The 27,766-nt window shown below is 40.6% G+C and overlaps 2 protein-coding genes across 2 annotated transcripts; both read left to right on the top strand.

The window, feature by feature from the left end:
* The first annotated feature begins 236 nt into the window (after nucleotides 1-236).
* LOC306921626 (uncharacterized protein) lies at nucleotides 237-9,380 on the top strand. The gene is made up of 5 exons (XM_079498846.1): nucleotides 237-463; nucleotides 5,004-5,366; nucleotides 5,495-5,700; nucleotides 7,819-7,939; nucleotides 8,754-9,380. The coding sequence occupies exons 1-5, from the start codon at nucleotides 317-319 to the stop codon at nucleotides 8,904-8,906; spliced, it is 990 nt and encodes a 329-aa protein (XP_079354972.1). The 5' UTR covers nucleotides 237-316; the 3' UTR covers nucleotides 8,907-9,380.
* Nucleotides 9,381-19,518: 10,138 nt separating this feature from the next.
* Nucleotides 19,519-26,304, top strand: LOC306921944 (kelch-like protein 24). The gene is made up of 12 exons (XM_079499287.1): nucleotides 19,519-19,810; nucleotides 20,545-20,729; nucleotides 20,986-21,120; nucleotides 21,216-21,410; nucleotides 21,688-21,831; nucleotides 23,573-23,741; nucleotides 24,203-24,343; nucleotides 24,667-24,795; nucleotides 24,969-25,313; nucleotides 25,425-25,587; nucleotides 25,681-25,807; nucleotides 25,978-26,304. Exons 2-12 carry the CDS (start codon nucleotides 20,565-20,567, stop codon nucleotides 25,993-25,995), a joined length of 1,731 nt encoding a protein of 576 aa, XP_079355413.1. The 5' UTR covers nucleotides 19,519-19,810; nucleotides 20,545-20,564; the 3' UTR covers nucleotides 25,996-26,304.
* The last annotated feature ends 1,462 nt before the right edge of the window (nucleotides 26,305-27,766 follow it).

The following is a 27,766-nucleotide window of genomic DNA, read 5'->3' as shown; positions in this document are numbered from 1 at the left end:
ATTACTAATAACTTTAAGCTATTAGACTCTCATACTTGTTTCGGCGCTGTTTTTCCTTTTTTGACCGATGGGTTCTCAGATTGGTTGCAACCAATTAAGGCTTAACTAACTCAACTCACCCTGCTCCACCTGGTCTCCTCTCTGATTGACTCCTGGCCACTGATTGGCTACTTGGTTGATTGGCCTTATTAACACAGCTGCTCCTGCAGCCTCACCCTCTATCAGAGTTAGTTCAAGAGATTCAGACAACCTAAACCAGGTTTTTTGGGAAGTACTGAAACGGTTGTCTCTTTATCTCAGCCTTATTCACTCAACCATGGATGAACGCGTGAACAGGAGAGGATATCATGAGACATTCATCAAGGGTCAACACTTGAAGTTGACAGAGCTGAAAGAGAAAGTCAAAGTCCAAGGCATACCCAACCAGTACTTATTCAAAGAGGATGTGCCACTGTACCCCCGTTAGACGAGGGCATATATGAAAAAAAGGCACCTTACCCTAAATAAATTGCAACAGAAGGTTTCTCAACTGTTTTTTGTAGTAGTAGGTGTCCTTAATAACATACTAAAAGTTTACCAAAGTTTCACCATGCAAAAGGTGTTATTTTCAAGGTGGCGTCCAAGATGGCGTCCGGAATCATTAAAATAGCCTAACTCCTTCATTATTCACCCTAGAAAAAGTATTTTTTGTGTCTAACCCTATGTTTTTGGGGTCTAGGAATCCATTGAACTTGTCCAAATTGCAGAGATACATTTAGATAATTAGTGTTCTGTACCATACTTTACTGTACTATACCGTACTGTACTGTATTGTTCCATACTGTACTGTACTGTATTGTTCCATACAGTACTGTATTGTTCCATACTGTACTGTACTGTATTGTTCCATACTGTACTGTACTGTATTGTTCCATATTGTACTGTACTGTTGCAGACTGTACTGTTGCAGACTGTACTGTACTGTACTGTACTGTACTGTACTGTACTGTAATGTCCTGTCGCAGTTTTTTTGTCGCAGTGTTTTGTCTTCTCCCAAACTTCTGCCGCAACAAAAGCTCCTTTTAACAATACAATATCGAAATCATTTCATAATCATCTATGGCTTGAGTGGTTAAAATGGTCCTACAGTATGTATGTATGTACCTATTTTCACACAAGCTCTGACGCATCTTATAATGGAGGCAAAAGCACACATCCTGCTGGGAGCCTGTGGTGAGTGTGGTGGTGCAAACGTGGTCAAACAGCTTTCCATTTACCATCACGCTTAAGCTGACTTGATGAAATGAGGTTGAGTTGCGTAAAAGCAGAGGACAAATCAATGTAAAAGTGTAGCATGAGCCCCATTTCCTTCCAAGTGTTTTGAAAAGTAAGTTAGTGAGTGACAAGGTGGTGGAAACTATAACTGATCACGGAGCTACAGGATGTGGTCGATCCGTTTCATGTATATGTCTTTGAACCTTGTCACTGTCATGCCAATACAGTTTTTTTTATGTGAACTGAAGGATTGCAAAGTATTAAATCCGTATAGGCATGATTTAATTTGACTGAAGGTAGCATAACAGCACTCTGGGCTTGAAATATATTGTGTGGGTGAATTGAAATATTAAATATCTTGGACATACTGACATCCAACAACAGTGTTGCAAAATACATGATCTGCTTTTAAGTACACTTGTTCTGTGAAATGTACACTGTTCAGAGCATGTGTCTCCCCCCCCTCTTACAGCGTAAAAGTAGGCTGCTGATTCGGTAGGATTGCACTAGTATCCTTTTATTGTACAGTAGTATGTTTTATCTCATTTGCATTTCATTTATCTTATGGTACCGTAAAAAGAAAACATACAAATAAGAGATTACAATTACAGTAGGCCTACTGAAGAAATTATATATATATGTATATGAGGCAGCAGCAAACAGAAAGGACTTTAGCTTTGATTTAAAATAACTGAGAGTTTTCTGGGAGTTTGTTCCACATACTGTATGTGGTGCAGAATACTGCTTCTCAACATCAACACTGATTCATTCAGTGTTTTTTGTTGTATGCTCGTATCTGTTAAACTGGTATCGAGGATTCTGGATTTTTAAACTGGTATCGAGGATTCTGGATTTTTTTTCTTTTAATCTTTCTGTGCATTTAATGCAGTCTTTACATGTTTGCAGCAAACACCTGTTGATTTGACACATATTACTGTTCAAAATCTACTATTTTGCACGCATGCACGCATGCATCATTATACTCTGATGTATTGTAATACCCACACAGATGAGAGTCTTCTGCCTCTGTCACCTCAAATCATTTCCTGAAAGTAAAGACCAACAAATTATGTAAGACTCTTTTGGGGTATTTTGAATTGCTATGCTTATATGCTATATTTTTTGTTGTTTGTTAAATTTGTCCTGAATTCATGTTTTTCTATGTCAAACTTATTTTTCTTAAAGTTGTTTAATAACAGTATATTATACCTGTTTTATAAATACAAATATTTCTATTTGTTCTAATAGTCCTAGAGAAATCTAAAATGTTTCTCACTGTGGTGGTGTATATCCGCATGCAAAAATACATTTTGGGCTGACTGACATTCAGACAGGAAACCAGCAAAACTGTGAGCAAGTGTCTGCTGGTTTCCTGTCCCTTAAGAGTTTCTAGTCATACACAGTTAGGGATCATACTTGGATATCCTGTGTAATAAGTAGTGGTACCGTACAACATCTCCAACAACTACTATATTTTTGTTCCAATTTTACATCTGATTGTAGATCAGATAATGTATTTGAATGTGGAGGATCATATGATATTAGAAAAGATGCAATTGCATTTCAGTGCCATCAGGACAGTATACTTTCATCAGTTCTATGGTAAAAGTTGATGGTGCTATACTATCAGAATTAACTGGGTTAAGATTTTTAACTTAAAGCATAACCGCAATCAATATGAGATCATCAGCTATGCCTCACTGAGTAAATCTCAATACTGATGCTGCTTGGTTGTCCCAAATTCGATTCCGGCAATTTGTCAATGTATGACCCTGAGCAAGACTTAATTACTCTATGGGCTCACTGAACCTAGTAGTTATACCGGTATATATGCAGAGGACAAATTTCACGTATGTGCAAATATACTGTGGAGAGGGGGGGAAAGAGTGGGGACTAACTGTACTGTACTGTACTGCAACACACTGTATTGGACCATACGGTACTGTACTGTGCAATACTGTACCATACTTTTCCGTACTGTACCATACTTTTCGGTACTGTACCATACTGTGCTGTACTGTAGCAGACTGTACTGTACTGTACCATACTATACCGTTCTGTACTGTACCGTACAATACTATACCATACTGTACTGTGCAATACTATACTGCTGCGGTGTGTGTGTGTGTGTGTGTGTGCGCGCACAGTGGAATGGGGTGTGGCCTAAAATGTGATGTGATTTGCACTGTGAATTTCATGCAAATGCAAACTGTACAGTAATTATGACAGTTGCATGGATGCAAAGTAGTGCGTTATGTCTGGACAGGCATTCCGCTGGTGTTATGCATGGTGAGATGTGGGCAAACGGTGTGGTTTGGTAGGAGAAGGCGGACAAAGGCAGCCGGATAAACGGGGTGCGTGTGTTTTAATTAGGGTGGCAGGATTAGGAAGGCAATCAGTAGGAGTGTGCAAAGAGGGTGATTATGGAGGTTGGTGCAGAGCTGTCAGAACCTAAGTCTCTCAATAACCACATTATCAAAACACTCATTTGAAACAGGTTGATGACTATTATTTGGGTTCATATCTTCTTCCCAAAAGGACTTTCAAACTAAAATGGTAAATGGTGCATTTATATAGCGCCTTTATCCAAGGCGCTTTACATAGATTGTGCATTACATTCACCCATTCACATGTACATTCATACACCGATGGCGGCGGAAACCATGCAAGGCACCAACCAGCACATCAGGAGCAATTAGGGGTTCAGAGTCTTACTCAAGGACACTTCGACAGAAACTCTGGGGGAGCCCGGGTTCGAGCTGGTAACCTTGTGGTTACCAGTGAAATACATTTTGCACTTAAACCCCAAACTAGTACAGTTTCGGGAATAAGAAGATGCCTGTGCCAAGTACATCTGAACCCTATCCGTGCCACACTCCACCACCATCCCTGCGCCTATACACCAACTACATACATTATGATAGCTCTGTACTGACTTGAACACCCTCTCTGGGCCCATAAGGGAGCTTTTCTCTCCACTGTATCCCCACTAAGGAGTCCCATCTTCCCCATAGACCAGACAAGTGGCCATTTGTTCCTACTAAGTGTGTTTGCTGCAAAGACTGAGCTTGTAGATCGCCTATTTTCACAATGTTTGTCCCGACCCCCAGTTTGGGAACAACTGCCCTAGGGGACTTGGATTATTATTATTTTGCCAGACACCTTTACAAACAATAGTGAAGACATTTCTTGTTAAGTAATTTCTTCCAAGATGTGTGTAATATTCCCAGTCTATCACTTGGCAGCCATGCTTTTACAAATGTCACAGTACCAACCATTAATAATGAATGCACTCCTTATTGGTATGGAATCAAATCAAAATAAATCTCCTGAAAGCTTCAACAGAATGTGAATTATGTGTATAGGTGATGAATTCACCAATCCTGGGCATTACGGCATATAGAAAAGGGAGAAATGTCCTATTACACTGTTATAATCTTATAACCAATTGCTTTATTATATAATTGTACTTGTAATTGCTTGACTATAATTTAAATATGCTAATTGGATTCCTAGATCACCAAAACATGGGGTTAGGCACCAAAATGACTTGTCTACCGTGAATAATGAAGGAGTAATGGCCTTTTATGGAACTGGGGGCGGCCATCTTGAAAATCTGACCTTTCGCATGGTCAAACTTTGGTAAACTTTTAGTATGTTATTAAGGACACCTAATACTACAAAAAACAGTTGAGAAACCTTCTGTTGCAATTTTTTTAGGGTCAAACCATAATTGCACCCGACTACGTCCTGAGTTCAGGTTCACACATCTGCATCATGACACTGACACAAATGCACTATGTGAGATTGCACTTGAGGAGGGCTTCCTTGCAGCGTCTGCCAATGAAGATGTTGAGGAACAGAGTCCTAAGGATCCGCACCACATGGACCTGCTCTGGTGGAGCCTCTCTGTCCCACAGTGGGACATGGGATCGGCAGAGAAACATCTTCTGGATGACACCTATCCAGACAGGACGGAGGAACAAGCCGCCGCACAGCAGCCCTTTCTGAAGCAGTTTGCCTCCTCGCCTGCCTTCCTGAACACTTCGAGATACGGCTCGTATCGATTGACCTTCCCTCTGGAGGAGCTACTGGGCGCTTACCGCAAGCAGGTTGATAAACACACTATACTGGTCTAATGCAGCTAAATGTCATTTGAACGGTAGTTACAGTAGTAGGCTACTTCAGCTTAGTAGCTTATTATCCACTTAACAGTTAACACAATTGTTCTCCTTCCTAGATGTGTGTAGGCTCAGAACCAATCCTGCGTGTCTCTGAAACAGTGCTGTACAAACAGGAGGTGATGTACTCTGTGGTGGTCCATAGCCACTTCTACAATGACATCTTTAACAAGTACCCTCTCCTGGATGACAGCCCACATGCAGTTTGTGCCTACAAGGATGGCCAGATCATCTGGAGACCTGAAGCCATGTGTGAGACACACAGGTAGCTACTTTGAAAATGTGTGGTGTGTGTGTGTGTGTGTGTGTGTGTGTGTGTGTGTGTGTGTGTGTGTGTGTGTGTGTGTGTGTGACGTTTCAAATCTGTCAACGAATGCAACAGTTAATCAAACTTATTGATTTAGTAAATTATAAAAATCATTGATTTGGTAAATTGGATTAATACAATGGATTAGAATAAATCTATTGACAGTTCCCTCCCAAGTCAATGGGCCTGAGACTACTTCAGGGCCCCCGTACCCTCTTAACACGCAATGTGTGCCAGAACCAGCCTTCAAAAATGTTGGTGTTACTGTAAAAATGGACATGCCACTAACTCTGTAGTGACTCCTACTCCTGAGGTTAATCTCTCTAGACCAATCTGTCAGCACCACTGCCCTAAACATGTAGTGGTGGTGGTAGATGAACACAAACACCTGGGGGGATGCTAACGGCAGAATCTCTCAGCACCACTGCCCTAAACGCGTAGTGGTGTTAGTAGGAATAAACACAGAAGCACCTGGGAGGAAGTAGACTAAAAAGTTGGAGGAGCCAAAGTGACACCCTGAATAATCACATATTGGGAGCTTGTTATTAAGTGTTTGGACATTTCTTAATGTTCTGCCCCTTTAGTCATTTGGACTGAATGTGCATGTCTTTTTTTGTCTCCACCAGGCCGAAGGCATGGGGAGAGAGTATGTTTTGCACTCCGTCCGTGTGTGTGTGTCCGTCCGTCCGTCCGTCCTTCCGTCCGTCCTTCCGTCCGTCTGTTACCAGCTAATCTCCGGCACCGTTAACCTGGTCGATGCCAAACTTTGCACACACACTCCCTGGATGCCAACGATGAACCTCTGCCCCGCATTTTCCAGAACGGCCTGTTATAGCGCCACCATGAGGCAGCTTTTCACACTTTTTACCTAAAACTGCACCGATCTGCGTGAAACGTTGCATGCACACTCCCTAGAGGCCAAGGACAAACCTTTGACCTGCATTTTCCGCATCTGCCTTTTATAGCGCCACCAGGAGGCCGACTTTTGTAAAACACATTTTTTGATATGACTCCTCCAGATTCTGTCCAAAAATCTCACAAATAGTTACACAGTATCTCTATGGTCATGTGCTCAAGTCGGATCTGTCCGATATTTCATATTCCATCCTAATTGGCTATAATTGGCTTTCACAGTTTGCAAGATTGCCCCGTTTTGAACAAAAGCCTCAAATCATGAACGCAGCATGCAATTTACGTGAAATCTTTCACACATTTTCTTACTAGGCTGAGGAATATATCCCACCCTTTTCACATTGGCCTGTTATAGCGCCACCAACAGGTTGATTTTTGCAAAACACATTTTTGGAACAAAATGCCTCAAGTTATCCAATTGCCATCAAAGGCAAACATGTTTATATTACTCCTAAACATTTTGCCAAACATCTCACACAGTCCTATCCTCCTGGTGGAGACCTGTGCCCAGAAGGGCACTTTTTCTAGTTGTCTCCACCAGGCCGAAGGCATGGGGAGAGAGTATGTTTTGCACTCCGTCCGTGTGTCCGTCCTTCCGTCCGTCCTTCCATCCTTCCGTCCGTCTGTGAACAGCTAATCTCCGGCACCGTTAACCCGGTCGATGCCAAACTTTGCACACACACTCCCTGGATGCCAACGATGAACCTCTGCCCCACATTTTCCAGAACGGCCTGTTATAGCGCCACCATGAGGCAGCTTTTCACATTTTTTTTACCTAAAACTGCACCGTTCTGCGTGAAACGTTGCATGCACACTCCCTAGAGGCCAAGGACAAACCTTTTACCTGCATTTTCCGCATCTGCCTTTTATAGCGCCACCAGGAGGCCGACTTTTGTAAAACACATTTTTTGATATTACTCCTCCAGATTCTGTCCAAAAATCTCACAAATAGTTACACAGTATCTCTATGGTCATGTGCTCAAGTCGGATCTGTCTGATATTTCATATTCCATCCTAATTGCCTATAATTGGCTTTCACAGTTTGCAAGATTGCCCCGTTTTGAACAATAGCCTCAAATCATGAACGCAGCATGCAATTTACGTGAAATCTTTCACACATTTTCTTACTAGGCTGAGGAATATATTTTCCTCTGTTTTAAACAGGTTCCAGCTGGATCGTAAGCCATATCAGAACCATATGGTGGCTCACCTCCTTTCTGAACATCTGCACAAGTCTTATGTATGGGACCATGTGGCTGTGGCTTTCCACTTGCCAGATGGAGAGGTATGAACTCTCACTTATATTTGGTAATACAGATCTGAATAATGCATTTTTATTTATCATCATTTTCATTTATCATTTATCAGTTTGAACAGTGGATTAATTTGATCTGAGGTGATTAGCGTTGACCTAAATTAATGGAAAATAATCTTAATCCTACATGCAACACGCAGGTCGGTAAGACAATCATCCATCATTTCAATTACTGACTCTTTTGAGGATGTTAAAGATGGACACATAGATGGGAGAGTGCATGAGTTTGCTTAAATACCCTCTGTTGTACTACATTATTATAAAGCAGTGTTAATATAGAGAACTAAAACTGTAAAACAATAATTATTTACAAAACAAACTAAAATCATATCGGTATGAGCTTTTGATGTTATAGTTATGCTATTTTTGCTATTTTTCTGACCGTGTTGAATCTTGCCCCGACTACCCCATTACAATAAAAACATTAAAACTAAAACTGACAAACTTCAATCTAAAAACGACTAGCCAAAAAACTATTGAAAACAAATCGTCAAAACGAAATAAATGTAAAACTATAATAACCTAATTAATTTATCCAGTGATATCTATAAGTGATATCTGGATGAAGAAACATCCAGCTATACATTGAGCTATGTTACATTGAGCTCTGACTAAGTATTACCCACATCAACTGATCAAAATACATCTAGCGCAACATTTTGGTGCTAGAACCGATCACAAAATAATATAATTATAAATAATAATCTTGGAGAATATATTTGTTGTAGTAAAGGTTTCAGCACTCTTATTTTGTCCCATTATTATATTTTGTTTTGTCATTTAGGGGCTGAACTTTGACATGAATCGTCTGCGAAGCTACTTGAGTTTCTGTGAACCAGGCCATCCCACCGTCTCCCCATATGATGAGTATGACAGTCTCGAAGACGCTCAGGAGCTGGTTGAGGCGTACTGGCCATATTACCCCATACCGTTGTAGTGAGCTGTGGGCAGTTCAGAAATCATGCCTACCAGTGGGTAGTGGGTGCCTATCAGTAGGTACTTTAGGGTTGGCCATTTTTAAAAAACATGCTTTCAAAGTTCACACGCATTATTTGTTGATACAAGAACAATTCTATTCCATTACAGGCTTCCATCATTCCAGTAAAAGACTGTAGTTTCCATTAGCTTGGAATCAATGTCACTGGTATTAGGCAGATTTCACAGCCCAACTCTGAGACACGTACAGAGCAAGTAGACGGAAATGGTGCTATCTTATGAGCATTAGTGAGGACCAATTATACAAAGATAAGGCTAACTACATAGAACTGCAGATATTGATGAAGACCAGTGTCTTCAGTATGTCATTATAACTCTTAGTTTAGTGTCATCACTTTAATTTAAATTAATTAAAAAAGGTGAACATCTTCAGTAAGATGAATAAAAGCTTTGGTCTGCTGTTCTGATTCTTTGTTTTGTCTGGCAGCTCCTTTATTTCCTTTAGAGGTTTAAGGCAACTTTTATGATGATTGTCATCACACACAAATATATCCGGGTACAAGAGCAGCCGACGATACAACTTCATCAACCTTCCTCATACTACATGAAGTACCTTGTCTCTGTTACTCTGGTACTTTTATCAACCTTATTCAGTCTTTTTGATGAGACTGCATGGTGCAGGCATGCTCTCACTCTCGACATTTGCAACTTGTTCTTACTGGTGTAGTTTGCTCAGCAACATGATAAGATATCAATATATTCGCCCAGGCGGTGGCGTAACCGTCTGGGCACCCGACTGGTAATCCAGTCGCAGTGTGCCGCGGGTTCGACTCCCGAGCCCGACACGGCCTTTACTGCATGTCTTCCCCCATCTCTCTCCCGTTTCCTGTCAGCCTACTGTCTGTCCCTTCAAAAAACCAATAAAAGGCGTAAGCCGCAAAAAATATCTTTAAAAAAAAAAAGATATCAATATATTCTTCAATTTGAAGAAAAGTATATTTTCTGTATTTGGAGCCAGGGTTTTCATCATCATCATCATCATCTCTCTGTTGAGTGCCATTTAGTAGACCTGTGTTGAAGGTCTTCTGCTTTTAGTCCAGTAATAATGTAATTTGACCTAACTAATTGCAAAAAAAAAAAAAAAAAAACTCATCTTCAATATACTATACTGCATCTTCAATTTATCCTGAATAACAGAAAAAAAGTTGCCTGGAATTGTCTGAGGGGAAATTGTTGAAAATGGCCTGTACAGTATGGCCACCATTGACCACTATTATAAGGCAATATTTTCAAAATTTCCTTATGCTTTAAGTAGCATGTGACATATCAAATTAGGGGGTTTTCATGATGCTGAACCCATTCCAAGCATTAGTTTTGCATAAAAACACTCATTGGGCTAAATTTGGCCATGTGATGATGTCAGCACATTTGGTTTCCTGAGTTGGTCAACTCCAGACCTCACTCTCGCAGTAACTAATGACTTGCTGTTAAGAGGATAACATTGAGCTTAGTTTCCCTATGACCAAAAACTTCACTTTTCTGTTGTGCAAAAGTTAACAAAAAGCAAATATCGGACAGAACAATAGTGTGTTGCCTAGATAAACCACACTAACTAATCTGTGTGATACTGTTGATTTCATTCCCCCCATTTGGGACACAGTTTATGTTTAGTGTCATAACTCCACGAGTATTCGAGCTACACAATTGGTATTGCCGGATTCAGTAGAACCTCACCTTTCCTACAAGCCCTCATATGTGTTGTTGTGACAATACATGTCAGAGTCACTACAAAGTAAAGAAGACATTCTACATAGATTTACATTTCCGCCTATTGTAGGTATGTATGTGTTCAAATGACTATATCTCATATTTACATTCAGATATTGACATTATTCTTTTTCTAGAATGTAGAGGGATGTCCTGGCTTCAAGTATGCAACATTTTAAACCTCTCAGAGCTTCCATTGTGAATCTACATGCGTTTATATGGCTTAATCCCCAGACGGACAGGGTTTATTTTTAGTTTGGAGTGTATAACTTTATATATCAATTTCACCACTTTTGCAGTAAAATATTTTTATACAAGAATCCATTTCATGTATGGGAGGCCTTAGAGATGAGGAAAAACTATGTTGTGTTTGGTCCTACCTCCGGTAGGGGTATGCCAATTTCTGGGGGCCATTGTCACAGTACTATATAGGGGTGAACGGGGTAAGATGAACCACTTTTTGCTTAAGTTGTCCTGGAAGCAAGGCAAAATGAGATGGAAGTCAAATCTAATGATCTACACATATTTCAGGATGTCTTCTATCAATTGAAATGATGAGTAAGCATCTATGACAAAGGGCCATGAAAATATGACCTTTAAAAAAAAAAAATGCCCCAGGTAATGGGTAAGTTGATCCAAGTCGAGGGGTAAATTGAACCACATGATATTTTAATGTAAAGAGCTTAAACTTGAACAGATAATGTATTCACTTATTGAAAATAATTTAATAACAGTTTTCCCTTTTGCAAATAGTCTTATTTGTTTATTATTTCAACAATATAAAGACAATTAAATAAAGTTTGTTATTCAGAACCTTATAATATTTGCAATATTGTTAATACAATATAGCAAATTTGCAAACATTTGCAAACATCCAAATTAAAGGTCATTCAGTATAATTTGAGTAGCAAAGACATTAAGAAAATTGGCTCAATTTGCCCCCGGACATTTGGTTCATCTTACCCACAGCCACCATTTAGGAAAACAATGACTAGAATGATACTTCAGACAATGTATTTGCTAAATTATTCACATGCTTCCATCCATTGGCAAACCACCAACATGTATGATATAAAATGTTAGACCTGGGTACATTCTGCTTTGTATAACAGTCATTTTACATGATGTGTCGAAATTTTACTTTTTTGGTGTAAAATAATGTTTTCTACTTTCCCCATGTGCCCCCATGTGCTAAATAACTTCACAGCCAGGTGTAAATGATGGATGCTTATTAGATTTAAGGTCACATGGCAACACAGTTTTCTAGTTTTCTAGATAAAGGGGGTGATTCAACTTGCCCGCTGGCTCATCTTACCCCGTTCTTCCCTATAGGCCTATATATAAGTTGAAAATGGGGAAAGTAGGCTATACAGTTGGAGGGACCCGTAGGCTACAGCATTTTGTAAACGGCTATGTAAGATTGCGTCGTTACGTATGTGAGTTTTTATTACATTTAAAGTTACAGTTATTACATGATGAGCCAATGGAGCCATACTGTACGTTGAGTTGCTACGATAGTATAGTTGTTAGATAAATTCTGATATGTTGTTTGCACGTCATGTCAAGTTGGCCACTCCATCATATTCTGTTGGTCAACACAGATAGAACATTGGCCCAGACCGTGTTTCATATAGGTCATATTGTCACCTTATTCTTCATATCATCATTTTACTCTTAGCCTACTGCCTGTTTACTCCGGGTTGTTCTCCTTATCCTATTTATGTCATGTCACCATCCACGTGCCTAATCATCTCAGCCCTATATTATCCTTTATATTATTTTATCATATTTATATTATGGATTTCCTGACGCCACATTCAGATTTAATATCTTATATCTTGTTTACTCCTTATTCGGTCTCCATACTGTCTGTCCCCAGTCAAGTAAACTTGCCATAATGAAAGGTCTATTTTGATTCGAGACTACATGTATTTGACCTTGATGCCTAGTGAGAAAAGAGATAGCTGCTCAGTGGGAGTCAGGGAGTGTTTCTCTCTGTCGAAAGTTCACAGTGCAGGGAAAGTTATCAACAGGTTGCCTGGCAACGCCAGCGTCCACGCTCTCCCGGCTTGAGGCGACATCAATGATACCAGTCTCATCATCCATGTGCTGGTCCAATGAGTGCTCGACAACCAGCACCACCGTGGATATTACGGATATGAACTATTTACCAGCCAATGAACGTTTATCAACAACTGACGTGATCTGCAGTATAAGCCATGAAGATACTGTGAAAGGTTCAGTTCGGATCCATATTGGAACAATTGAATACTCTAAATTATAGTGATGTATTGTACTATTATTATTATTATCTGAACCATGTAGCACATTCTCTATGTAAATTGACTTTATTACCTACTAAAAATTACAGTTAAAACCTTAAACTTCCTCTCAGAACTTTATTTCATCTGTCTCCAATTCGTTTTTAAGGTATCCTTCTATTTTTTTTATGGTACAGTGACTGTCATTCAAGATTTAAAGGGCTAATCACTCATTTTTAAGGTAAATAAAGCACGGTATTTGGTCTCCCTGCTGGGTTATTGAAGGTATATATATTTACAGTCCTTTCTAATTAGCATTACAAAATAGATTTATTATTTATTTCCATTAATTGATCCTTGGGGTCGCTGGAATTTTATTTCCATTAATAGTGACAGTCTTTATATTAGGGTGGTTGTTTGTATTCCATTGGCTAACTTGTCGCAACAGTTCACCAGGGCCGTGCAGAGAGCACGGGGGTGGTCTTTTTGTGGAGTCCTTCCCTTGTGCCATTTCATGTCATTGGACAGTAAAATAAGCAATATGTTCTCATTAGTCTGAAACTAAAACTGACTGATGGCAGAGTAAAAGATAATTCATTATGATAGTGGAATTTATCATTACTTGTCAAATGTTCGTCTTGAAGGGCCAATGGCACTTATTGGCCCGCCACACAAGCCCTTATTGGTCCCCCACACAAGCCCTTATTGGCCCCCCACATAAGCCCTTATTTGCCCACACACATAAGCCCTTATTTTCCCCCCACACAAGCCCTTATTGGCCCCCCACACAAGCCCTTATTGGCCCCTCACACAAGCCCTTTTTGGCCCCCACATAAGCCCTTATTGCCCCCCCACACAAGCCCTTATTTGCCCCCAAATAAGCCCTTGTTTTCCCCCCACACAAGCCCTTATTGCCCCCCCACACAAGCCCTTATTTGCCCCCCACAAGCCCTTATTTGCCCCCAAATAAGCCCTTGTTTTCCCCCCACACAAGCCCTTATTGGTCCCCCACATAAGCCCTTATTGGCCCCCCACAAGCCCTTATTGGCCCCCCACATAAGCTCGTATTGGCCCCCCACACCACATGTCCTTATGTGGCAAAAAAAAAAAACTTGTTTTGCCCTTTCCATAAAATAATAATAAAGAAAAAACTTTTTTTGAGAAAGGGCACTTTTTGCAAAAGGGCAGGTGCTCAAGCCCCCCTAGCCCCCCCCCCTCTGCACGTGCCTGAGTTCACTAATCTTGCTGTTTGCACTGATGGGGGAGGGGAGCAGAAGAGCTGCACTCAGACTGTTTCTGTGAAAGTGAAACACTTCCTTGTGCGTCTTTTTTTCTCAACTGTCAACCATGGAACAACGTGTGAACAAGAGAGGATATATTGAGATCTTCATCAAAGGCAAACACTTACATTTGACAGAGCTGAAAGATGAAGTCCAACTTAACGGCATATCCAACCAGTATTTATTCAAAGAGAATATCCCACTCTACCCCCGGCCGGAGTTCCGTGTCACTGATCTGAGTCATGACACAAATGCACTATTTGAGATTGCAAATGAAGAAAGCTTCCATGCACCGTCTGCTAATGAAGACAAGGTTGAAGAACAGAATCCTAATGATCCAAAACAAATGGACATGCTCTGGTGGAGCCTATCTGTCCAACCATGGGACAGAGAGGCTGAGACACGTCTTCTGCATGACACTTATCCAGACAGGACAGAGGAACAAGCCGCAGCACAGAAGCCCTTTCTGGGGCGGTTTGGCTTCTCGCCTGCCTTCCTGAACACTTCGAGATACGGCTCATTTCGATTGACCTTCCCTCTGGAGGAGCTACTGAGCACTTACAGCAAGGAGGTAGAGCAGAGCACTTAATTTCACTTTTCACTTTTTAGACATTTTATTTGATATTGTATTGATTTTGTACTGCCTGTAATATTTATTTACAGGCAGTTGATCAATACATTAGTCACAACATGTTTATGACAAAAATACACATTACTAATTACATGTTTAACAAAGATGCAAAATAGTTTTTTTGACAGTGCTGTACATTTTTTTTTTTATATATATATATATATATATATATATATATATATATATATATATATATATAGTACTTAACTTACAGTGTTATACATTTGTCCCTTCCTAGATGTGTGTAGGCTCAGAACCAATCCTGCGTGTCTATGAAACAGTGCTGTACAAACAGGAGGTGATGTACTCTGTGGTGGTCCATAGCCACTTATACAATGACATCTTCAACAATTACCCTCTCCTGGATGACAGCCCACATGCAGTTTGTGCCTACAAGGATGGCCAGATCATCTGGAGGCCTGAAGCCATGTGTGAGACACACAGGTACTGTGTGTGTGTGTGTGTGTGTGTGTGTGTGTGTGTGTGTGTGTGTGTGTGTGTGTGTGTGTGTGTGTGTGTGTGTGTGTGTGTGTGTGTGTGTGTGTGTGTGTGTGTGCGTGTGCGTGCGCGCTATAAGCATTCTACTGTGAAGCCAGGCATGTTTAGCCTGTGCAATGATGATCTGTGAAGACCAATGAAAACCATAGGGAGTTTGTTCATTCTCGAGGTCGGCTGTACCTTTGATTATAGCAGGAGGAAGCATTTCTAACCAAAGTGCTGAAATATCATCAGCTAGAGCAGATCATCTCACAGCTAGCCTACAGAAACCTTTGGTAGCCAAGGGCACGTGCACAAGTTGGTTGTTGTGAGGGGCGCTTACAAAATGGCCAGGGGGATAAACAGTTAGCAAGGTAGGCTACTGCTCAGTATCAGCTTTTATAGGAAGCCGCACAATTTGAAAAGACGCTCAATTTCTTCTTTTCAGTTATCCATGATTTATGTCTGCTGTGGCTGACAAGTATGTTAACTTAACTATACTTATAACAATACTGAAACACTGTTCTGTTTATGTCCTTTGTATAAAGCATTCTTGTACTTCTGTTTATGTGGATTGTGGACATAAATAAATATTGTGTGTGAGAGACACATCTCTCTCCCTCTATGTTTTACAGGTTCCAGCTGGTTCGTAAGCCATATCAGAACCAAATGGTGGCTCACCTCCTTTCTGAACGTCAGCACGAGTACTATGTATGGGACCATGTGGCTGTGGCTTTCCACTTGCCAGATGGAGGGGTATGTATTAAGTCTCATTGTCTCCGCCAGGCCAGATGGCCGGAGTAAATTATGATTTCACTAATGTCTGCCACTCCCAGTAGGCCAGGAAGAACCTCCATACAAATATACTCATATTCCATTCCGATTGGCTTCCAAAGATTGCGGGAGTGGCCCGTTTTGTATAAAATGCCATAAATCATGAACATAGCACTAGATTGCCATGACACTTTGCACCTACACTCCCAGCAGGCTGAGGAAGAACCTCCACCCCAAATATTTCAAATCGGTTTGATGGTGCCACTACAACAGCCCACTTCATGTATTGGCCTATAACTATTACATTTTACTTATATTAAACTAGTAGACTCTGTTTTTTCTGTGGATTCCTTGGATCATGATTCATGACACATGCCAGATTACAGATCTACCATTTTGCGGTTTCTTCACTTTTTGCTACTTCTCCTTTTTGTCCAGAACTCTCACTCTGACTTTAAATGTTGGGAGCATTTCTCAGTGTTGGAAGAGTTTAGATCACTGTTTCCCAAACAGTGGGTTTGGGACCCATCTTTAGGTTGCGGACCAATTTTTTTTTTCTTCGTTTCCTACAGAATTTCATAAATAAAATGAAATCTAATAAAATTCCCATAAATTCAATAAAAAGTTTAGGAAGGCCCAGGCGGTGGCGTAACCGTCTGGGCACCCAACTGGTAATCGAGTCGCAGTGTGCCGCGGGTTCGACTCCCGAGCCCGACACGGCCTTTACTGCATGTCTTCCAGCATCTCTCTCCCGTTTCCTGTCAGCCTACTGTCTGTCCCTTCAAAAAACCAATAAAAGGCGTAAGCCGCAAAAAAATATCTTAAAAAAAAAAAAAAAAAAAAGTTTAGGAAGTAGTGAAAATAGCAGATCTATAAGCTCACAACACGGCATGAAGTGATGCGTTGTGAGCTTGTATAACTGCTGTTTTCACTAGTTTGCTTCCCAGTTCTTGAGCTAAAACGTTTGGGAACCACTGGGATAACTCAAGCAAAAGTACAATGACCAGATGATAGTTCCAAGCATACACGCCGTACATATATATGTACAGCACACAGTTTCATGCATGGGAGGGAACATGCAAAATATCATGGAATTCCTTGATTTTTCTTAAATCCTGTATCCTGTAATAATAAGATTATTATTACATAAAAGATTAACGTAATATTGACATCAATCATTTTATCCAATGATATGAAAGATTTCTTTCATATCATTTATGTTACATTGTGCAGTTAGGTTACATCACTTACCTGACTAAATAATATAATTGCAAATATATGAACTTATTCAAGGAAAACAGTACAGATAATATTTGTCAGTGAAAATGTTGCAACATGCTTTTGTCTTAATCTCATGTATTATTAATTTATTTTATTTTATTTTTGTTATTTAGCGTCTGCACGTTGACAAGGATCATCTGAGACACCACTTGCGTTTCTGTGAGCCAGGCCATCCCACAATCTCCCCGTCTAACCAGTTTTACAGTTTTGAAGATGCTCAGGAACTGGTTAAGGACTGGTGGCCTTTTTACCCCACACCATTGTACTGACTCCCGGCCGGGCGCTATGTAACTTTCCTCTTCTACCCCGGATTTGAACCCGGTTTCCTGTGCAAGTGCTGAAATTGTTACCACTGAGCTAATAGAGCCTGCCTGCTTCCTCAGGGGATACATTTACCATCAGGTCAAAGTTATATTGCGTTAACATGCTCTACCATACAGTGCTTGGACAAAATTACATTGTATTCATAAAAAAATAGTGCCGCTTTAACTATTTGGAAAAACCCAATTTAAAAAAAATACGGATTCAAGATACATATAGTATGTAGTGATTAACAGTTAATCACTACATCATAACCACATTTGACTGAGGGACTTTTTAATTTTCGTTTTTTTCATGTCATATGAAAGCAGGGAATCATAGCTTCAAATTGACCTATTGGTTGTTCAGTTTGACCCACCAGTTTTGGAGATATGGCTTATAGAGTAATCTTGCAGAAAACAGCGAGTTGAGAGAAAAGGCTTGAAAGGTTCACTTCTGTGGTCTCTACCATTACACCTATCTACATTACATTTTATTCTTTTGAATAAAATGTAATGTGTGACTTAGTCATATTTTTAATCATCTGAAAGGTTGTATTTTGCAGGCCTCGATGGCGTCACTGGTGAATTTTACATGCTGAAAATTCTACAAGCTGCAATGCATTGTGAGCTTGTAGATCTACTATTTTCAGAGCTCAAAACCCGAGTGCATCCAAACATGAAATGACTTTTAGTGCCTCCTTATTAGTCCCTCAACCTCAAGGTCAAAGGGGCTGACTCCAGTACAGTTGGGCAATGTTTCTCCTGCACTGTAGCCCAGGGGTTCTCAATCCGTGGGTCGCGACCCCTCGGGGGGTCGCCAAATTATTTTATGGGGTCCCCAAATTACTTTCAAAAAAAAAAGAAAAAAAAAAGATTTTTTTAATTTTTTTATTTTCACGGTTTTTCAAAAATAGCAGACCTACAAGCTCGCTATGAGCTTGTAGATCTGCTATTTTTCAATAGCTAAATTATAACAATGCTTAAAACACCAAAAGGGGTTCCCGCCCAAAATGGTTTAAGGTTATTGTAGCAGTCAATTTATATTGGGGGTCGGGAGGGGGCGGGGCGGGGGTCCCGAGACATTGCCAAAGCATTTCCGGGGGTCCCCGGCCAAAAAGGTTGAGAACCCCTGCTGTAGCCTACTGTTGTGGAAAAATGTTTACTTGTTGTACCCAAGTGTGAGATGAATCAATAAATATAGAATACACAAATCCTGGTCAAGTCAGTCTGACGTTTTTCACGAATGTTTGCAAGCATTGGAAACAAGTGGTGTGCTTGCAGGAGCTTCACCAGTGTCTCAATAAAGGATACCAAACATAGTTTATATACCTATTTGGTGTAGAGGGAAATAACGCTTGTAGGCTATAGAGCCCGGGGACCCTGGCAAACTAACTACGGTGTTAAAGGGGTTAAATTGTAAACCTTGAAGCAGAAATTTGAATAGAATATTATGCAGGCCTACAGTTTTTGTATGCCATTGCACCCTACAGTACAAACCATTGTAATAGTTGAGATTTGTTAAATGTGTTCGCAAACAAGTATAGTTGCTAATTGCTATACCAACCTTGTTTTTAAATTGTGCTTTGAACATCTAATCAAGCCTATAGTAGTGTTAGTGTGTTCCATCTCCACTCTTACATTGTATTAATGTGAAAGCTGAGGGAGGTGGGAGTTGAAGGCAGTGTAGAATTATAAAAGAAAAGTCTGGTTAAAATGTAATAGGCTGTAAGTAAAGATACTGAGATTAACAGAAGGGGGCGGTAATGCAACAATTTGGATGCCAACCGCCATAAAACCCCACGAAGAAGGTACACGTTTTTCCTGTTTTGTTTCCATTCATTTACTTCACTTGGTACTGCTGCTACAGCAGCCAAAGCAACCCAGCAAACGTCTAAGCTCTTGATTTAAAGTCACTATAAAACAAGGGAACCACTAAATATTATTCTGCCGGGGGTCTCCTTTCTAGACTGACTAATCCCACCGTGACCGTCGTTGTTTCTTAGCGCCTACTACTAAACATTAGTTTAGTGTCAGGCTGCGTGTCGAGCTCCATCCATACCCGAGGGATGAGTGGTGCACCCAAACTCCGTGCAGAGTGCAGACTTGGGAAGACAACCGCTACTACAGACAAGGTGGAGACTGCATGACAACGAAGCACTGCGCTACTCTTGCTGTGTCTGCTTCTTGCCAAATGCCAATGCCATGCATTTTTAAATCAAAGTAATTTTATAACGTACCGTTGAGTCGTCCCGTTCTGTCTGTTTTTTTTATTTACGTTTTTATTGAAACACATTTAATTCAAGTTCAAACCGTCAATCAATTATGTGTACTGTACATATCTGTAAAATGGATAAAACAGAAAAGCCAGAAAGCTTATTTGTGGTCATTTGAGTGCAAAGGTCTCTCTGTCCAAAACTAGCACTGTCCAATCTAAACTATCCAACGAATATTTGTACTAAAAGTTAAAAAACAAAAAAACACATAGGTAGTTTCATACTACATGATCTGACTGACTCCACATAGATCTCCATATATGGAGCTGACCTGTTCTGACATTCCTTATGTTGATCTGACCTCACCAAACCCTGTACACTCAAGACACGCTCCATATATGGCCACTACAGAATTCATTCCATATGTTGATCTGACCCCCGCGTGCCAAAGTACCAGTGCTCGCCCAGCAGTCTTCCGTTTGCCGTCACCCAGGCAGTTGCGTGCACGCGACCTCGCCTGCTTCTCGCCATCAGGGTGTCTTAATGGTAATGTGATTGCATCCCTGCTATGCTGTCACATTGTCATACTCTCTCCATGATTATTATGTAAAACATGCAAACATTTATTTATTCCTTCCCCCTCTGGTTTATAGGCTGGTGCAGCAAAAGAGACATGGATAAAATAGTATTCATGGAGAAGACTCATCCCAACAAGGTCTTAGAGGGCCTACACAGGCTACGGCTCAACAATTCTTTCTGTGATGTCATTATCTGCTGTGGAGGAAAGGACTTCCCCTGCCATCGGAATGTACTAGCCTCATTTAGTCCTTATTTTGAGGTAAATGCAGACCCTCAACTTTCCATGTGAACATTTATTGACCTGGTGTTGAACTTGAAAACCACTGAAGGCCTATTTCTTATGAGAGAGGGAGAAAATAAAAAGAAGAAATAGCTGATCCACAAGCTCAGAATGTGTTGTGACTCTGAGCTTGTAGATCTGCTACTTTTATTCAATTCGGCTGTGACTTTCATGTGAACTGAATATCATGTTAAATCCAGTCAATTCATTGTTGCCACCTTTTCAACCTTCACAGGCCATGTTTACAACTGGAATGGTGGAGTCCAGAGAGCACAAGGTTAACATCAATGAAGTGGAGTCTGAAGAGTTCGGTTTGCTGGTGAACTTTGCCTACACTTCAACGGTGGACATCTCCACAGCAAATGTGCAGGTATTTATTATCATACATTTTATAAACCGTATTCATCATGGTCTCCATGGTTTTGACCTGCCTCTGTGCTTAAAATTATATATTATTTGGTCTAGGCCCTGCTAGCAGCAGCAAACCTGTTTAATGTTACTGCTGTAAAAGAGGCCTGCAGTCGTTTCCTGGAGCATCACATCATGGATGAACAGAACTGTGTAGGCATTCACCTCTTTGCTGAGACCCACTCCTGTAAGACACTGGAGCAACACAGCATGGATTACATCCTTGATCACTTCGGTGATGTCTATCAGCAGGTCAGTGATTGAGGGATCCTTATATTTAACAATTGTTTGTCTGCTGTAGGAGTGTAATAGTTAATTGAGCTAATTAATTTAATCGATTATAAAACTGAATCAATTTGAATGAAATGGTCAATTTGCTAAAATAGCAGGCTTGCCATTATTGTAAAATAAATTCCAAAAAAAGCAAAGCTCACGACGCAACCAATGTGAGCTTGGGTGTCCTTTGGGGCGTGATAATATTTTGGAACCCCAGCCCAGAGCTAATCTTCGGTATTTATTCTGCCCCTAGGAAGAGTACCTGTCTGTCTCTGTGGATAAACTGATGGAAATTCTTGCCAGTGACGATCTCAATGCGCCAAAGGAGGAGATGGTGTTTGAGGCTGCCATGTTGTGGTTAAACAAGTGTCCTACTCGCAGGCAGAGCTTGGAAAAGGTCAGTCTCTTCTCTGTTTCACCTGAAGTGAAAGAAGTCAAAGTAATGTGACTGTTTAAGACAAGTTTGAAGGGATTCTATCACGATTTCCATTAGCTGTTGCTGGTTAATCATACACTATAAATTCATTAGTGTTGAGTGTATAAATAATGGAACCAAATGATGATGGTTCTACTTATATACACTCATGATGTATTGAGTGTATGGGCAAATTAAGCTTTTATGAATAGAAGCACTCAACCACTTGAACCAATTGGTTAAAAATGGTTAAAGCTTCAAAGCTTCAGTGATAGTGACATCTGCTGGCGAAATGCTAGACTGCATTTAATTTAGGCAGCAGAGACAGCGAAACACTTAATACAGGACACAGCAAAACTAGTAAATAGGTCTATATTATCAGATTAGATTTTTGAACAACTATTTGGGTAACATGTGAGTTTTATCCTCTAATTCATGAATCTGGATTGAGTATGCTAAATGCCTAAACTGTAATTATACATTGAAATAAAAGTAAAGAAACAAAAATAAACACACAATAGTGTTTGTATGGAGCAGCGTGAGATTATGTTTAGGATGGGGAACACTCAAATATTTGACACATCTAATGTATTGCTTATGGCCAATTAATACATTAATAATGTCAGATTTAATTTAATGAAGCATGCAGGCAGGTCTACAAATCATACAGTCATGTCATATAAAACCACATAATGTTTTTTTATAACTTTAAAAATGATTCAATAGCCTTCTCATTTTTTTTTAAATTTACACAAAATGTTTAATCACATAGGGTAAAGTTTAATACTTTGTATTGCCCAGATTCACATTGCAATGTTGATTAAACGTATTGATTAAATAACGTTTAGTTACAAATATAGATGTGCCACTGTCGTCTATTGCATCAATTAATTGCAGCACCCCACCCCAGGTTCGAACCCACGAGTCCGACCCTCCGTTTACCAGTCCAGCACGCAACGGAGAAGCCACGGAAGTAATTTACCGACAGGGTTTCTCTGTAGGTTTTATCATCGTTGGGACAGCCAATCCGTGGCAACTCAAAGTATCAAACCAGTTCGAGGAAATTAACCAGTTACTGCTTCGGACGTCATTTTGACAGCTACTGAGGGTAGCTGTCAAAAAAGGACAATTTGACAGCTACTGAGGGTGGCAGCAAAAGAACAGCCCATGTCTATAATGCATTATAAACATACTGATAATGCATTATAATCTGCTTGTAACATTGTATAATTATAGATATAAAGACTCATATACACATGATGCTTTATAACAATAATCAAAATATTTCAAAGTATTTTCTATTTCTAATGAGATGATGAAAATCAATGGCACCTGCAAAGGGCGCAGTCCTAGATTTGATATTAATATGGTCATGTTTATTAAAGGAGTCTAAAGGAATACCACTCATTTTCAACATGAACTATGTCATGCCCCCCCCCCCACTTGTCTGGCCTAGAACTGGAGGTCTAGAATTTTGGCGTCATGTGATAGTGACATAGGGAAGGTGTACTCAGCAGGCCAAAGAGTACACCTTATGTCACTGATCACATGACCCCAAGTCATACAACAAGTGGAGCATTTAAAATGTTGAATCCTCATCTTGTCTTGCAGCAGCTGTAGAGATTCAAATCTCTAGAGCTGGTAATGTTTAATGTTGTTCACTTCTCACATCATCCGGTTGGACTAGTACATACTGTAATGAGTGTTCTATGTGTTCTTTAAGGTTTTCGAGTTTATTCGTCTGCCTCTCATCAGTCCCTCCTACCTCCATGATGTAATTGAGTCTGTGGATGTGGTGCAGGAATCCCAGGGATGTCAGAGGCTCATCTCTGAGGCCAAGAACCAGAATCTACTGCCCTCCTGCCACACAGCTCAGCCACGTTCATCCACTGGTACCCTGCCTGCCTCACACATGCATGCTGCAACTAACTGATGGTGGAAACAAAACGGATCACTGTTTTTGTAGTTGGGCGTGCAGAGAGAAGTTTTTCAAATGTGCAAATATACCTGGCAATAACAACTCAGATTTCCATCTTGCTTCTGTGTGGCATTTTGTCTTTAAAAAATAAATAAATGTAGTTTGCTATTGAGGCTGCATAAACAGGAGTATATATAATTATTGCATCATTATGTCAGTTGATTTTACAATTCACGCTTTGATTTAGATTTTTTGTTGTAGATAACTAGTAATAACTTTCATGTATATTACCAAGTTTAATCCTTGATTCATTCATTGGCTGCTAATTCTTGCTATCATAACATTTCACATGCTCACTCACATTACACTGCTGTGACTACCTGTCCTCATGCTAACTGGTGCTCTGTTTATGTCCCATCTCTCTGCATGTCAAAGTGATACTGATGGTGGGTGGTGACGGTGGGTATTGCACAGAGGCGATTGACATCGTCGAAAGCTATGATCCCCTGACCAATCAAAGGAAGATCCTGGCACCTCTGCCCAAACCTCTATCCTCTCATGGTCTGGTTGTGTTAGGTATGGAATAATCTTGTGTAGCCACAAGTCAAGTGATCAGAGATCTCCACCTGGAAATCTGGTGACATCTAAATTCAATGTGGGGGCTAGAACTGATTGGAAACAGTTGAAAACAAACTGAATTCCGAAGTGGTCTGTCATATTGGGACGGTGCAGCTTACAGTATGTCATGTGAATTTCTGTTGACTTTGTTTTGGCTTGATAAGTACACCATCACAACATGTACGGGCAGAAATGTATGTTTTATTAATGGTAAATATTAAATCTTAATTTCTTTAACACTCAAGGTTTTTAATCTTAATCTGTCTCTTCTCCCACCACAGGTACTAAGGTGTATTTGGCAGGGGGAAAGTTTCATGATGGTTCAGACAGTAGGGAGATGTGGCGTTATGACACTTCCCATGACTCATGGTTGCAGATGGCTTCCATGAATGAGGCACGCAGTGACTTGGGTAATATTGTCATATTAGGACATATTATTATTATTATTATTACATTTTGTTTTGAAGTAAGTGCTATGGGTTGTTGCCTTAATTGGTTACCCAAGGAGAGGTCACGGTCATCAGGTCTGATCAGGTTTGTTTTGTTTCTTTTCTCTCTTTCAACATGGTCACATGGTCCTTAGGCTTGGTGACGGTGGGTGGATATGTGTTTGCAATAAGTGGCTTTCAGGACGACTTGGATGTGGAATCAGTGGAGAGATACAACCCCACCAACAACACCTGGCAGCTTGTGGAGTCTGTCGGCATGCCAGAACATCACAACATCTGTTCTGTTGTCGCACTAGATGGACTCATTTACATTATTGGTTTGGAAGAGTTGGAAGCTCTCTTCCAACTCCAAACTCCAAACTGGAGAAAGGTGCACAAGTACAACCCTGAAACATCTGTATGGAAAGAGGTTGCTCCTTTGCAGGGTTCTTGTTATAATTCAACTGCCTGTACACTCAAAGGAAAGATCTACATTATAGGTAACTCTTTGTTTCATAAAAGAACTAGCTTCAATATAACTTGAAGACAGACCAACAAAAGCCCAATAAATGTGAGCCACTATCCCTTTGATTCCTGTTCATTATCTATAGGTGGTGAGACTACAGTAGATTGCTTTACCCTGGACAAGGTGCATTGTTACAACCCCAAGACAAACCAGTGGACAATGTGTGCCCCTATGAAGAAGCGACGCTGCAAGCCTGGTGTGGCTGTGGTTGGCGGAATGATCTACATAATAGGAGGGCAGAAAGATAGGTAAGAGGCTGTTGCTACATGAAAGCCTGGAAAAAGGTGGCTGCATTTCACACCAGACATTTCTCTCATGGCTGTTGGTCTGTCTTAAAACAGGTTTCAATGTACCATCGAGCGCTATTGTGAGCAGATGGACTCGTGGGAAATTGTGGAGCATATGGGCACTGGTCGCAGCGACTTAAGCTGTGTGGCTCTTAGGGTGCGGAAGGATTTACATGTACAGGTAATTGACGTTGGTACTGTACACACTACACGGTAAAACCCTCTGTGTTAATTCACCTTTGAGAGTGTACAAATATACTACTGTATCATGTGACCACGTACATATGTGACACAAGGAATGGTGGACTTTAGTTAATGTAGTTTAATGTATTTGTCCTTGTCCCCCTAAAGGCTGCAGATGACCGATGAACACGCTAGCAGACAGACGGGCACACAACTACCTACCTCAGTGATGGCCGTCCTTAGACCACGCCCCTACTAGCACAGTCTTGTTATGTTTTTTTTTTACATAGTCCTGTATGTCTGATCATCCATAATGAATACCGTCTTGTATTTATTATTTGTTAAATACATATTATATTAAGGGTATTGTCGTGGAAAATGTTATAGTCTATGTATGATATTTTGTGCTTTGTATGAAGCCCAGGCCTTTTGCTTTACACATGTCTGGCAGTTATCTAAAGTTGTTACATAAATTATACAGTAAAAGAAACCCTGATAAAAGGTGTTTTTGTTTTTGTTTTATTAACTTATATGTACTGTAATTATCATAATATTCTGTATGCATATCTCTAAAGTTTCATCTAGCTCAATAAGATCTAGCCCCCAAACCCCTTTCACCCATTAAAACCAGGACAACATCTGTGCCATTTTAGATTTTAACCACTTTAAACTTTAATCTGGCTATTCAAAAATCACACATGTGTGAACTGAGCGGTGCAACTATACATTTATTGTTAGTTACTGTACTTTACTAGCCTGATTATCAGACTGTAGCTTTCTTGAAGCTCCACTCAGAGAGTGGGCGGGGTCTTTGGGCTGGATCCAGGCTAGTACTTTACTGTATTGTAGTGTACTGTGTGGGGGTCCCTGGAACATCCAGACCACCAGGAACGGCCCAGGGCTTGTACTGTAGTGTACTCTGTGCCACTTTACTCTGTGCTGTACTCTACTGGCCACTTTAGATGTTGCAGCTTTCCGTGCTCGGACATACAGACACAGAGACATACATATGGATGGACGGACATACAGACAGACAGACAGTTCCGTAAATAGCAGATATACAGCACCATTTAGTGCCACGAGCACATAGAACTGCTATTTTTGAAAAATAGAAATGTGTCCAAATCTTTGATCGAAGATCAGTGAACATTTTCACAACATCTTTGCTTCTGGGGGTCCCTGGAACAAAATATTTTGAGATGGGGGACGTCGGTGTCCAAATACATCCACTGGGTCCACTGCACTGATAGCAACATAGTTTTTCAGAACAAGACAAGAGCTTTGTAGAATCCACCTCTAATGGGTTAACCACTGAAGCCTTTTTGAGTGGTGCAACCACTCCATTACAGAGCTATGTGGGTCCCTGGGTCTGTCCGAGCACAAAAATAGCTTGGTTGGTTTTCACCATTTCTCAACCGTTTTGGACGCTGGGCGCATTCCTGGGGGTCTGGATGTTCCAGGGACCCCTGGAGACCCCCACACGGTAACTGTCATTTCTCAACCGTTTCGGACGTGGGGCGGCTCGCCGGAAACTGCCCGTCCCCCTGGGCACATTCCTGCGGGTCTGGATGTTCCGGGGACCCCTGGGGACCCCCACACAGTAACTCTCGACCGTTTCAGACGCAGGGCGGCTCGCCGGAACCCTGGCCGTGTTCCTGTGGGTCTGGAACTTCCGGGGACCCCCACACGGAGGTGCACCACTCACTTCACACGGGTGTGATTTTTTTATTTTATTAATATTTTCTCAAATTAGCCTGAACACTGAGTGAAATAAAAAAAAATCTTTTACAGTGTAAATTGGGGTCCCAATTTTCACACGTGCACGAACAAGCTTTTCTGGGTCTTCTGCTTGCCATGTAAATTTATATAAATGTATTTGTCTGGTAGACGCCTGATGACATGCTGGGTAAAGTCACAGAGTTTGGTGCATGTTTGGAAGCTGTCCTTGAAAACAAAA

The sequence above is a fragment of the Electrona antarctica genome (genome assembly GCF_951216825.1).
Source record: "Electrona antarctica genome assembly, chromosome: 4".
NCBI lineage: Eukaryota > Metazoa > Chordata > Actinopteri > Myctophiformes > Myctophidae > Electrona > Electrona antarctica.
This window is presented reverse-complemented; position numbering and strand designations above follow the sequence as displayed.

What these genes read in the sequence shown, in the direction of transcription:
- LOC306921626 (XM_079498846.1), top strand. Translation starts at nt 317, where the DNA reads ATGGATGAACGCGTGAACAGGAGAGGATATCATGAGACATTCATCAAG. An exon ending in TGGGCGCTTACCGCAAGCAG is followed by an intron (nt 5,367 to 5,494) that starts GTTGATAAACAC and finishes TCTCCTTCCTAG; the next exon opens with ATGTGTGTAGGCTCAGAACC. An exon ending in GCCATGTGTGAGACACACAG is followed by an intron (nt 5,701 to 7,818) that starts GTAGCTACTTTG and finishes TGTTTTAAACAG; the next exon opens with GTTCCAGCTGGATCGTAAGC.
- LOC306921944 (XM_079499287.1), top strand. Translation starts at nt 20,565, where the DNA reads ATGGATAAAATAGTATTCATGGAGAAGACTCATCCCAACAAGGTCTTA. An exon ending in TGAGGCACGCAGTGACTTGG is followed by an intron (nt 24,796 to 24,968) that starts GTAATATTGTCA and finishes CATGGTCCTTAG; the next exon opens with GCTTGGTGACGGTGGGTGGA. An exon ending in AGGAAAGATCTACATTATAG is followed by an intron (nt 25,314 to 25,424) that starts GTAACTCTTTGT and finishes CATTATCTATAG; the next exon opens with GTGGTGAGACTACAGTAGAT.